This window comes from Rhipicephalus microplus, chromosome 3 (assembly GCF_043290135.1).
Source record: "Rhipicephalus microplus isolate Deutch F79 chromosome 3, USDA_Rmic, whole genome shotgun sequence".
NCBI lineage: Eukaryota > Metazoa > Arthropoda > Arachnida > Ixodida > Ixodidae > Rhipicephalus > Rhipicephalus microplus.
In genome coordinates, this window is record NC_134702.1 from 226,318,978 (window position 1) to 226,332,685 (window position 13,708).

The window sequence follows — 13,708 nt, forward strand, 5'->3', positions numbered from 1 at the left end:
GTACGGTGGGAAGCAAATAGGCTTATCCACGCCACTGGCATAAACGTACTACACAGGGTGCCACGAGCCCGTCTCCGTGGTAAAGGTGATTCACGAAGACACCGGGACCAAGGCCCGGTTGCTCAAGCGATGGCAAAGGCGCTCGCATTGGCTTCGGGGGAAGACGGGTCGGCGTAGCCTGGTCACGCACTAGGACACCCTACCACCCTTCTGCCGAGCCTACGCAGAGGGGCAACAAGCGAGCGTTCGCCTCGGGCGTGAGGCGCCGTCAGCGAAGTCCGAGGAGCCCTGAGCGACGGGAGTCGACGGATGGAAAAGATTGCGTGGCTCATCGCCAGCTGTCCCGGATAGTATCGGACCCGCTCCCGGCGCAGCGCGCGAAAACCTCTCGGGAGACTCCACGCGCGGCGCCACAGTCAACATCCGCTACCGGTTGAGGAGGTTAAATGTCCCTCCACTCTCCCAGCGCGGCCGACAGCAGAGGAGGGGAGTCATGTCGGGACATCAGAACGAGAGAAAAGGCGGCAAAGCCCGCGCAAAGGCAGCGGGCTAGCCTCAATTCCCACAAGTTGGCCACGCAAACAGCAGCCATCTCTCGCGTATTTAGCATATCCACTGACGTAAAATACATTTAAAAGAGCATGAGCAGTGCCAAGTTGAGGTTAAATGTCTATGAAAAATAGAACTCGTAAGCAGCAACAGTTCTCAAGCGAGCGCCTCAAAGTATTATGTGGCCGTTGTCATCAATACTTCCTTGCATAACTTTTCTTGCATACCTGCAATTTTAAGTTGCACAGAGTTCATACTTTCCTGAAATGCCGATCACCTTGCGTGCACAGAACCGCGACAGCCCATCGATAACCCATGTTACGCAAAGACAAGTTTCTTTTCTTATGGCACGGTTGAGGCGTTTACCGCGAAGCAAAGGCACAAAAGCGATTGAGATGGCGATGTGCACAACGCCAGATACCTCTACCGTGCTCTACCTAGCATCAAAGGCGAATCAAGCTTTCGCCGAGTTTGGCAGTTTGCGTATACCTTTAGGAGACTCTTTGGTAACATTTCTGCAAATTTTGGCCTGTCGAATAATCGTGTAATTGGCAGTAAATTACACGCACAAGCAACATTGCAGAATAGTGCATCATGCAAACAGCGGCAATATTGCTATACGGTCCTGGAAGAACGAACTGAACGGAAGGAATACAAAACAGTTTAAACAGACACATAGGCCCATACGGCGTATCCTCTCGCTACGCAAAATGCATTAGTGTGAGCTCGTTTTTGTTGTCTCCTTTTAAGCATTCTCTATCAAATATTCGAAGTACTGTACTGGGCAAGATGCCAAGATCATAAGGATGCCAATTAAAAGGCCTAACATTATGTAAATTAAGCCCTACCCGCAGTTTGCGGGAGTTGGCTTGAAATCGGTTACGAAGTCAGCAAGAACGCACAAATTCGCACTTTCCTGCAATTTCGCTCGCCCACACTCCTGAACCCATGTGGCTTTATTTAATGATGAAAACAAGAAAAAAACACATCCACGACAAAACAAAAGAGAGAGCGCTTAGTTGATCGGGCGTTAGGTGAGCACATCGTGTAAATATCATATGTATATATCACGACTGGACAAGCGTGGCCACAGATACACATATGTAAAGGCCTGAGGTACGCGTCGCAGCGCCTGGCTTTTCGACGCGGCGCCGCGCCCTCTCCCTGTAAAATGATTGCGTCATCAGCTTCGGATAGCTGCGCGCCCTCTCTCTTCATTGTGACACAGCCCAGCGCCTCGTCAGAAAACCAGACGCTGACGCGTTCAAACGCATACCTTGAAGCTCGCACGCTACCATCGTGCGACTTACTGCACTGTCCATCAGTATAAGACGCAACCAATCACTTGACTATAACTACCCAACCACCAAATGGGTGCTTTGGCATGTTTAACCCAACTTATTTTAGAACTGTCCTGAAACACAAGTGCTCCGGCACGTTGATGAAGTTCGAGATAATTGCTTTTGTGTAATGAAAGCGCTCCTATCTCACCATCTCGTCGACGGCCAGAAGGAAGACGGCGCCGTAGAACATTCCCGACCAAAACTTAGGCCAGCTCAAGTTTTTGACCACCTCGGCGAAGATCACGAAGGGAAACACGAACGCTGGGCAAATCGGAGGATGGCGTCCAATTTTACACCGACTTGAAAACTTCGCAGCATGCATGCAACGTGGTGACGGACGGTCAGCAAATGATTCTTAGTGCTAGGGCATAAAACAGTAAGATGGAAAGCTCCACGGTTTCCCGCCGATGGACACGTATATATGAATGAGCATAAAAAGAACGCGACAAATTCACGTAGAAACTGCCTATGGGGTGAACACATGAAACAAGTATAGCTTCACCCAGAAACCACGCACGAGCTGGTAAGTTGAGAGAAACGCATACTAAGAGCACTTTCAAAATAACTAGTGTAAGCGTTCAGAGTATTAAAAGCCGAATAGCGAATTCGAGACTTCTCTGGGAAATCTTTTGAGATACATTTTTTTTTCGGGTGGTACTCCAACTTGAGTAAATTTAGCCAGCAGAATATACAGGTGCCCGAAAAGTAAGACAGAACACGCGAACAGTGGCTGAGCTACGCAAAACTGCATGCCAGCGCGAAGTGGTTCTTTTATTCGCGAACACAAATGTGCCAGCAGATGGCGCCATCACTTCCATCGCTTTCGCCATGATTCCAGATTCAAATTCAGTTCTCAAACGCATAGTCATAGTTCTTGACTTTGTGAATAGGCGGCGTGAGCCACCACCCAATATAAAGGCCTCAGCCGGATACATCCATCCATTCATCCAACCATCCATCGATCTATTCATCCATAAAGACCCGTTTTTCTCAATCGAACGCGCTGGCATGCAGTTTTACGTAGCTTGGCCACAGTTTGAGTGCTCCATTTTACTTTTGGGGCGCCTTCACAATTGTTTTGCGCCTATACAGGGTAGCCCAGTCAAAAACGATATTTAATTACCAAAAAGCCCATTGTTATAACCGATAATTGTTATTAGCGTGTTACGAATAATAGAAAGACGAAATAGAGTTGATGGAAACACTTCATTTCCACGCAATTAAAGCAGTGCAAATAGGTACCTGCAGAATGGATTCTAAAAATATTTGCGGCGGTCGACTCGTGAGACAACAAGCTTCTTTAGTGAATAAATTCTACGGCTACTCGGAAAAGATTTGCAGGATCCCAATAAAGGGACAGTAAAGGCATACATTATTTAACGTGGATTGTTAAAATAGCGTTTACGACACGTTGTAGTGCTGTTGACAGTGCTTTCAAAACTAGCCAGATGCGTTGTAGCAGACGCGTTATAATAGCTAGATGCGTTGTAGATGCGTTGTAGTTCTGTAGCGTTAAAACACGTTGTAGTGCGTTGTAATGCTTGAGCGTTAAGAAAAAGCTACCACTGGCTGCGTTGTTGGATGAATGCAAGGAATGCGCCGTTCAGCATTTTCTCGTCATGCTACGTAATGCGGCCGGTTAGCTAGCGGGCGCATGCCATCACCACGAGGTCGCACACCATCTTGGGTGACAGCCGTTTCGCGGACTCCGAGATATATTAGTGCCAACTCACTGGGTGCCCTTACGCCGCTTCCTGCCACCTCGCTGCTCGGAAACCTTCCCGTTGGTCGTTAAAGCGATGGAAAACTGACCACGGCTTTCTGTTTCGAATGGTTACGGGAAGCGGAAGGTGTTGTCTGTCACCCCGTTTCTTGTACTCGAATGAGCGTCAGTGCACCTTGACCTTCATCTCCTGAGATTTCGAAAACCACACGTCTGGGGGAACTCCTCTCACCTTTCCCCCCTGCTCGAGATGCCAGAACTCACAAGCAGTATCGTGAAGGGGCCATTTTTTTTCATGAATGAAACAACCGAAATTCATTGGTTGTATTTCTTCCGGCTTGTTATGCACTGAACTGCTCTTTTCTGTCATGGGTAGTTTGAGTGATTGCGATCAACTGAACTTTGGCCTTTCTAAGTCATCGGGCTTTTGTTCCAGAATGCGCCATTGTTATTTCTAATTCTCTTGCTAAACCGTTGTTGCGTGCAACTCTGAAAAATGGTTATTAACCTTTAGTGCCCCTTTAGATACCGGCATGCACATTAACAATAATGGCATTATAAATATGCATAAACTATGATTTCCTCACATCCGCGATGAGTATCGCACTCTATAGCGAGGCGAAGGCCCTATATTTGAGTGAAGTATAGGATTTCCACGTACTCTTCTACAGGTTTTCCCGCTCACTTTAATCCAAGTGCCAGCCAAAATAATCTGCATGCCATTGAAATAATCGGAGTGCCGAGCTATTTAATCCTTGTGCCAAACATTTAATCCAAGCGGCCACATATTTATTCCAAGCGCCAACTCACTCAGGCCGCGTGCCATTGAGTTTACTCCAAGTGCCACCGTGTTTAATCAATGACTTTAATTCAGGTGCCAGTCAGTTTAATCCACGCGCAAAAACCAGAATACGGGGCGTAAAAACGACAGTGCAATTGAAATGCAGTTCCTACAGTATAAAAGACAATAGTCGGAAGGTAGAATCAATCATTATTATTTGTATTCGCCGATAGTATTCTTGAAAAAAATTACTGCCGTGGTTCGCTTAAGCCATGTTTGGAGTGCTCATACTTTGCTATGCGCAAGTTTGTATAATGAGTGCTTGGCCCAGGTGAAATAAATTTAATGAAAAGTAAAAAAACGCAGGAACATATTAATGAATATTTTACAGTGCATTGAAATTCAGTATCCTTCACTGAAGCTCATAATTGGCTTTGGTACACACTACAACATTACATGACCAGGACAGGTCATGTAATGCGAACGACACACTATGTTTATTGAAGTGCCGGAACGCAGGCTAAGAGATTAAAAGCATGGTCGCGGGCAGTGATGGGTCAAAAACAGCTACATTATCAAGAAATCAGGAAGCCGTCGTGCGGCACGCGCTGTGAATTAGAGATAATTCCAATGTTTTTTTTCCTGTAGTGAACATAAAACGGAAACTGATTATTCTGATCTGGCAATAAAAGTTTTATTTTACATTATTATATTGTCTTATTTTTTTATTCAAACAAAGTTAAATGTCTCCAATGATACGAACAGTACTGATTCTTCGTTTAGTTTGTTAGTTTTGTGATGCACTTGACGAATGCGATGAAACGAACACAGAAGAAACAAAATGATAATAACACGCAACTGACCTTGGGCCTAGCTTTCTTTTTTTGTGTATGTGTTTTTTTTTTTTGGCGCGGCATTATGCCTCTCATCACACATTGGAAGCTAGCGGATTCAGTGCAATCACTAAATTATTTGTTCTGTCTCCCTCTCTATCTCTACGCACACACACACACACACACACCTACACACACACACACACACACACACACACACATATATATATATATATATATATATATATGTGTGTGTGTGTGTGTGTGTGCGTGTGTGTGTGCGTGTGTGTGTGTGTGTGTGTGTGTACACATACATACATATGCATATACAGGAAAACAAGAGTGAGTACGACTAATTATTCAAGAAATGCAACATAGGCACAGGTTAGTGTATTTATTAAAACACAACTGTCTCATAGGGTTCGGATACGGATGTTCACAAGTCATCTTCACGCAAAGCGGCAGGCACGAAAGAGAAATTGTGCCAATCAAAGGCCGCGCAGTCCACGTGCTGTATTTGTTGCATGGAGTGGCGAGCCGCATCCAGCAGCAAAGAACGCCTGTGCTCCTTTTCCGTCATGCCTTGCGGTGTCACTAAAACTAAATTACGACGTTCGCTCAGGTAGGCCTTTACGTGTGACTTGAATTTCGAGAAGGCTTCTTCTATAGGGTTAAAGAAGGGACTGTACGCTGCCAGGCGCTTAATAGAGTGCATGGAGTTAGCCAAAGCCGCCTGTTCTGCTAGAGCGTGAGCAGGTGCATTATCAAAAAGGAATACAGCTTCAGTATTTGGCTCATCACGTTCTACGTGGGCCGAAACATCACTGAGGAAGTCATTAAAACAACCTAATGAACTTTGTCCACCACAGTCCAGAGAATAACTCCATTTGCGGACATGCATGCTATACTGTTCAAGTTCACTCCCTTTATCGTTGTGGTAATGTGCACAGCTAGTTGTCCTTTAGCTGCCCTGCTGAAGCTCCTGGAGCACCAGATATTGAAGTTAGTCTCATTCAAATAGAAGCGGCAAACACGCGGTCTATCAGACTACAGCCATTGGGCGTACAGCATGCGGCTGTGCTTGATGTCGTCACGGTTGCGATCTGCGGGAATCTGCGTCACTAGCTTCATCGAGTAGCAGTGGGCATCCAGCAAGCGGTCGACTGTGCTTGCACTGATTGATACTCCTGGCATTTCTTTCTCCAGGGCCTCCTTTATTTGCTTCAATGTAAATGTACAGTTTTCGTGGACAATTCGTCTCAAAGTACTCACGACGTCATCTCCAAACATCCTTTTTGAACCCCCATCATGCTTTGATATTTCTCTGTCGGTAGCAGCAATCGATCTTGCTGTTTTAATGTTGATGTCTAGAGCGTCGGCCAGTTGCTTTAAGTCACCGCCACGCCTATAAACGTCCACAATCCTAGCCCTGTCGACCACTGATACTCTGCTGTTTTTTCGACGAGGTTCGTCGGGGTTCTTAAAGTGTGGTCCTCGTTTGCGTCCAGCCATAACTTTAAGCAAAGCTCTCTCTTCGTCTGCAAATGTTCCCGTATGAAAACACACGTTTCAAGTAAACACGCTTCAGCTACAGTAAGCGTCGCCTGTTACATGAAAACCGGAGTATCTAATTTGATGCTTTTATAACAACTTATTTCCACATGAACCCGATTAAATGCAAGTTTGTTATTTTTAAGTGGTTATTTCTGATTTTAAGAACGAATGAATATCATCTGTCGGTCACTGTTCTCCCTGGGCTGAGCAGATGACTGCGGTAGCCTCAGAGCATAAGTAGCCAAATGCCATCTGCTCAGCAGACGACACGAATCTATGCATATGCGATGGTGTAGATGGTTAACCGTAATGAAGCAGTAGCAATGCAATAAAGACTAACATAGACTCTATGAGCAAATACATTATGTACCCATAAATGCAATTACTACTGACTGTTTTTTTTTATTTTGAAGCTATGTTAAGGGGAAGTCGCACTGCGCACTTCATTTCATAAGCGCTACCATGTATAGCCGAGGGAAAAGTTCTTGCTGTGACGCCATGTTTACGTTATTCTGACATTTATACTATATATAGTGGCTAACTGTGTGTTTCTAGCGCATGGATTAAACTGACTGGCACCTGAATTAAAGTCATTGGCAATTGGATTAAACACGGTGGCACTTGGATTAAACTCAATGGCACGCGGACTGAGTGAGTTGGCGCTTGGATTAAGTATGTTGGCGCTTGCATTAAATGTTTGGCATATGGGTTAAATAACTCGGCGCTCAGATTATTTGAATGGCATGCAGATTATTTAGGATGGCACTTGGATTAAAGTGAGCGGGAAAACCTGTAGTTCCACTATTGCATGATGCGCTAGAAACGCTTTTAAGGCGCTTCATCGGAATGGCTTAAGCCTTTATAACAGTTGACTTGTCGCAGTGTTTCCTTACTGTAGTTGTCGAAGTCCGCGAAGCACATGCCAAGCTGTTTGGCCAGACTTCCTCCCACTCCGAAAACGATGATCGAGCACAGGATGTTCGACATGGTCATGCCCAAGGGCAACAGGAAGTAACACCTACTCACAGAATAACAACAGACAGGCATAAAAAACATTACCATTTAGGATGGCATACAACCACACATTAATTTATTACCATGATACTTCGTTATGCCCGCATCCGACAGAGGTCGCTTCAAACGAACAAGCATGGCGCTGTAAATCGGTAAGCGGAGGTCGTGCCTGCTAGCACTAATACGCCTGTAGGTCGCAATTGATCAAAAAACGTAGAAGTGTGGCACGTTAGGATAGTTTGTTGTGGGACGTTAAGATAGTTTGTTACGCAGGTTCCTATAGTGGAAGCCTGCGTCAATGGAGGTTCAGAGTATACGGTCGAGGAAGAGAACATATTTAGTTTTTTTCAGGAAGTAATCCGCACCGATTCCGCATAAATATGTCGAATATAGTATACAGCCAAAGTTTGCTACTAGCATTAAAAATTTTCCCTGTATTCCAGCTTAATCATGCATAAACATTAACAATCAATAAAGCACAAATTCATATAAGTAGCAGAGAGCTTCTGCGACTATCAGAATAATGTAGTTCCTTTCAGTTACTTTTAACTACAAAATTAAATCACACACTGTTTTTATTTACATGTGCACATAAACCTTAAGCGTCACCGTACGATAACAACTGGAAACTGTGCCAGTGATCGTCGAACACAATTTGTAAAAGCATACCTCACTCAACTTTTTTTCAAAACTGAGCATCTTTCACGTGACAAGAAAAAATAAGAACTAATAGACAATGATACTAAGGAACGTATAGGGATCTTGTTAGTAGCGATTGTAGTGTAAATGTAAAGAAAGAAAAGTGGACGAAAAGTTGCCATTGGCAGGGACGGAACCTGCGACTTTCGGATGACGCGTCCAATGCTCTGCCAACTGGGCTACAGGGGTGGTCATACCCCGGTTCACTTTATGTGTAAACATATGTTCATCTAAAAGTAGGAGTGTCATACAGCGCCTCTATGAGCCGTGAAGGCAATCACGAAACACTCTTCTTTTCTACCTAATGGCGTCACGTAGCACATGAGCGTATACGATCTTGTATGTATACCAGGAAACGATATGTCACGCACGACTTAGATGGCTATTTGAAGTGATGTGAAAGTTTTTGCGGGTTTATGCGAAATTTTATTGTTTGTGATAGCGTGTATTTCTAATGCTTAAATATTGGGCTTCGAGTGATGTTCGTGTCACTCAAAAAAGTAACAACTTTGCCGAAAAGGCGGAACCATGAACGCGATAGCCACAAATTAGAAGGTCACGCGCAGAATAGAAATGAACGCCCGAAAAGCGTGCCTTTCTCGCAAACGAAGGCTGTGCAACGACTGCAGTGACCTGTGTGCGCCCCGCCACTACAACAGAATCGTTCCAATGCAAACCCAATGCCAGCCAAGACGTATGATCCTCCCCTCCGGGAGATAAGGGCGCGTGAAAGATTGTCCACTCGCCTCATCTCACCGGGCCAAAGTACGCGTGAGAGATGAGAGCCGCCGCACGCTCATTGCACTATCTCGCCGATAATGCTCAAAACACAATAGTACCCCCCCCCCCCACGCCGAGATGCCCGCCAACAGCGGTTGGTAACTGGTAGATATAAATAGCTTGTCGTTTGAACATCAAAGGAGGTACCCCTCGGTGGCTAACGCGTTGCATTCACGACGCGGAGGTCACAAGACTGATTCCGCGCGCCGGAAACTCTTTTTCTGAATTTTTTTCTTTCTTTCGTTTTCACTTATATATATACGTATACATATACAGTGCATGAAATTGATGCCGACGGCAAAATTTACCCAAGAGTGTCTATACAATTGCTATCGACATAAAACACGCGTCATGTAAGAAGTGGCGAAAGAGTTGTTCTGCCGCTGCACAAATGTTAGACAAACTGTGTTGCGCAAATGAGGGGCTATACATGATGAAGCTGCGGTCCGAGTTCAATAGCGTTATTGTATTCAGCCATTTCAACATGGGTTTACTGTGTCCAATCGTAGTGCACATCTGACCCACCAGTACACCGTTGTCGAGTCAAACGTGTTGTAGGAAGCCAGCGAATGCAACTGGCCCAGTCCAATGGCCAGGCCCGTGAGCACAGAGAACGACGCGTCCGACCACGCCTGTCGTCGGCAGAAAAAAAACAACGTTTAGAGCATCTGGATATTCAAAAAAACGAAAACATTTCTACTAGAATTTGTTCGTACAGTTCAGTATTGGCTAAAAATTAGGTTAAACGTATAACTGCGCTTCAAACAGCATTTGACGCGCGTCAAACGTGGAAAGTGGCACAATGAGCGCAGAGCACATTAGGCTGTTGTCCTGCAATTCGGGGAAAAATCTTTGCTAGTTGTGTACCAGTAAAAAGGCGCGTATACTACCACACCGTTGTCTTGAAGCCACTGCATAAGAACCATTGACGCAACAAAAGAAGACAGTCTCGCGCAGAATAATTTTCCGGCTTTTTTGCGATACCTCGGATATGAAGCTTCAGAGTTTGGTCAAAGGGAACATTCAATTACTGGTAGCGGCGATTCAATAGTTCTTCTTTATTACATTTTAATATATAGATATATGTCATGAGTTGGCTTTCTATAAAAGTGAAGCACTGCTGTAGGCAGTGCTTTTCTTGTATACAGTGTCATACATGTGGTGCTCATCTAGGAAGGCCCACTAGAATGCAAACAACTGATGCAAATACAGTGTCGCGATTCTGCATCTGTCCTGCAGTATATGGTCGCATTGGCCCGGTCAGCTTCGTTCTATTAGTAAGTCTTGTATAAGGTCGTCCTTTACGTAAGTAGTGTTCAGTACTTATGGAAAATAGAAACGTGAGCTAAAGTTTGATGACCCAGAGTCTACCAAAATGTAGTCGCCAAGAGGAGGCTCTGCTTAAGAAGTGGTATTGAAGTCAAGCTAATTGCACGCATACCCTGCTGTCCCAGAGGCAGCTCCAGCGTGGCTGTAACTGCTCCCAAACAGAGCTCCTGGCACCGGGAAGCAAGAGGGCTCTCACAGCTACGGCGACCATAAGACACACTGGCAGGAGGGCCATCACCGCAGATATCTGCGCCAGCAAGAAAATGGACACGTGGTCTCGATCAGTCATTGTAATATTATTAATAATAACAATATTACAGTTTTCCATGACGCAACGTCGACAGCCGTTGCATGCTTAAGACCACAAACAATTCATTTTGCCTTCAAGTTTGTCATGGGCCAGCGTCATGTTGTACGCACAACATCAAGAATGTTGCGCTTAGAGAATAAGTGCGTACGACGTATCTCTTCAAATGGCAGCAAGTGGCATGTAAATCCTGCTTCATTCAGGTGTGATTCTGTATTCACGGCATCCACAAAATACAACACGACTAAATACAACAAAACTGACAAGTTTTACCACCGTTCTTGTGGGCTCTCTGCCTCCCTAATTACATTGGTACAACACCAGGCGAAGAAACCGTATAACAACAGGCATGATTGAAAAAGATTATCTTATAATAATAAACACAGCACGCCATATAGCACTATAAGGAATCTTGGCAGTTAAGTATGTCATAATCGGTATTGAATTCACTTCAGACAAAAATAGGCAGGCTGGTGCACAAAAATAAAAATGAAAAACGAATGTAGGAAAATTCATAACATTCAGGAATTGCGATCGATGCATAAATTTCTAAATGCCTGAGACAATATCAAAAGTTAAAATATCGGTGTCATATCGAAACAAACATTCTTCATAATTAGGCGTGTGGCTCCTCATCTGTAATAAAGCCCCGCTGCAGTGGTCCACTGGGTAAAGCACTCGGCTGCTGACCCGCAGGTCACGGGATCGAATCCCTGCTGCAACGGCTGCATTTCCGATGGAAGCCTAAATGTTGTAGGCTTGTGTGCTCAGATTTGGGTGCACTTTAAAGAACCCCAGGTGGTCACAATTTCCGGAGCCCTCCACTACGGCGTCTCTCATAATCATATGGTGGTTTTCGGACGTTCGTACCCACTTATCAATCAATCATCTGTAATAGAACAGTCCGAACCAAAAGGGAAGGAATGATTACGCTTTCGTTCAAAGGAGAGCTAAAGATGCGAAGCTATATCACCAGTGCATATATATATCCAAACACCTGCTTTCTACGTTCGCTCTCCTCTGAATAATCGTGAACTTACTGATCCGCACTTGAATCCTTGTGCGTGAATTTCCACGCGCTGGAGAAATACAGGAAAGGTAGACTTGATGCAGCATTTTGACCGCACAAAACTTACAGTGTTACACATCCTTATAATATTAGTTCTAATTAGACAATTTTTTATACTGGGATAGTATTTGGTACTTTTGTCGAGTGGTAACGTTACACTGTAATGAACAAATCATAAAAGCACAGACAGAGGCGCTAGAAAAGCGTATAGGAGATAGCAACAGCATCCTGACCCGTCCAACAGCAGCAACACCTTGAGCCGTGCAGACGAATATGAAGAACCAGGTGAAGATGTAGCACACGAGCAGCTCCCAGCGAATGCCGCCGAAGTCATCAATGCCACTGGTCACTTTGAGCATACCGTGCCTGGAAAAAGGCGCAAAAGTCGCTATAGGAAACACGCAAAATTAATGAAAAGCCTGCAGATACGCTTCCACTAATCATTTTCGCATCTTATGGGCTTATTCAGCAATGAAGTGTATGTGCAAGCTTTTAGAAATTCCTAAGTCGACGGTCTGGAAGCCGCAGTTGTAAAGCAGGAATGTACTGTTTGATAACATTTAAGGCAGGGGTTGGGGGAGCACTGTGTGTTGACGACGTTCTCCTTCGGCCATGTGGAAACAATCACCGAACAAGAAGCACTCCGCACAAATGGTCAACCAACGAAAGATGAAACGCGCGGCTGGGGTGTTTAGTAGTGAGCTGAACCCTAAGCTGCACTGAAGCCTTCCACAGTTATTAGTTACATGTTCGCGCTTTTCAATGAGGTTAGACACACATTCGGCTTTGGTTTACGACACTGTTAATTTCACATGACGCACAATGTGCCTCGCATGATCGCGGTCATGGAAGGTGTAGTGACATGCATCCCAAAGGAGTGCGGCCACTAGCGTCGGTCCGGTCTTAGCGAGCCGCAGGGCACACATTAACCGTCGCCGTGGCGAGAACACGATACTGCTCAACGTTGTAACACTTAATTGTCTGTGGCAACACCAAACGCAGTACAGCCCGTTGCAAAGGCGCGGCGGGAAAGCAAATGGGCTTCTCCACGCCACGAGCATAAAAGTACTACACAGGGTGCCACCATCACGTCTCCGTGGTAAAGGAGATACACGGAGACACCGGGACCAAGGCCCGGTTGCTCGAGCGAGGGCAAAGGTGCTCGCGTTGGCTTCGGAGGGAGACGGGTCGGCGTAGCCTGGCCACGCACTAAGACACCGTACCACCCTTCGGCCGAGCGTACGCAGAGGGGCTACAAAGGGTGGGCGTTCGCCTCGGGCGCGAGGCGCCGTCAGCGAAGTCCGACGAGCCCCGAGCGACGGGAGTCGACAGACGGAAAAGATAGCGTGGCTCACTGTCAGCTGTCCCGGAGAGTATCTGCCCGCTTCCGACGCACGCGCGCTATATCTCTCGGGAGACTCCGCACCCGGCGCCACAGTCAACATCCACTACCGGGTGAGGGGGTTCAACGTCACTCTGCTCTCCCAGCGCGGCAGACAGCGGAAAAGGGGAGACATGTCGGGACACGAGAACAGCAGAAAAAGCGGCAAACCCGCGCAAAGGCAGCGGGCTAGCCTCGATTTCCACACCCCCCTCCCCTAAATTTGCTTTTTACCGGTCTGCGAAAGGCAGCCGGACGTCACCCATGAAGTTAAAATTACACTGCTATGACCGAGAGCTAGTCCAGCCCTGTCACTGCTGCTAAAATATGATGACAAAGGAGAAAT

General features: G+C 45.8%; 1 protein-coding gene across 1 annotated transcript; it reads right to left on the reverse strand.

The window, feature by feature from the left end:
• Positions 1 to 1,745: 1,745 nt before the first annotated feature.
• LOC142804142 (sodium-dependent proline transporter-like) lies at positions 1,746 to 13,345 on the reverse strand. Its single transcript, XM_075890746.1, has 5 exons — positions 12,215 to 13,345; positions 10,718 to 10,852; positions 9,802 to 9,908; positions 7,677 to 7,801; positions 1,746 to 2,153 (listed from the first exon to the last, which is right to left on the reverse strand). The coding sequence occupies exons 1-5, from the start codon at positions 12,338 to 12,340 to the stop codon at positions 2,032 to 2,034; spliced, it is 615 nt and encodes a 204-aa protein (XP_075746861.1). The 5' UTR covers positions 12,341 to 13,345; the 3' UTR covers positions 1,746 to 2,031.
• Positions 13,346 to 13,708: the final 363 nt, after the last annotated feature.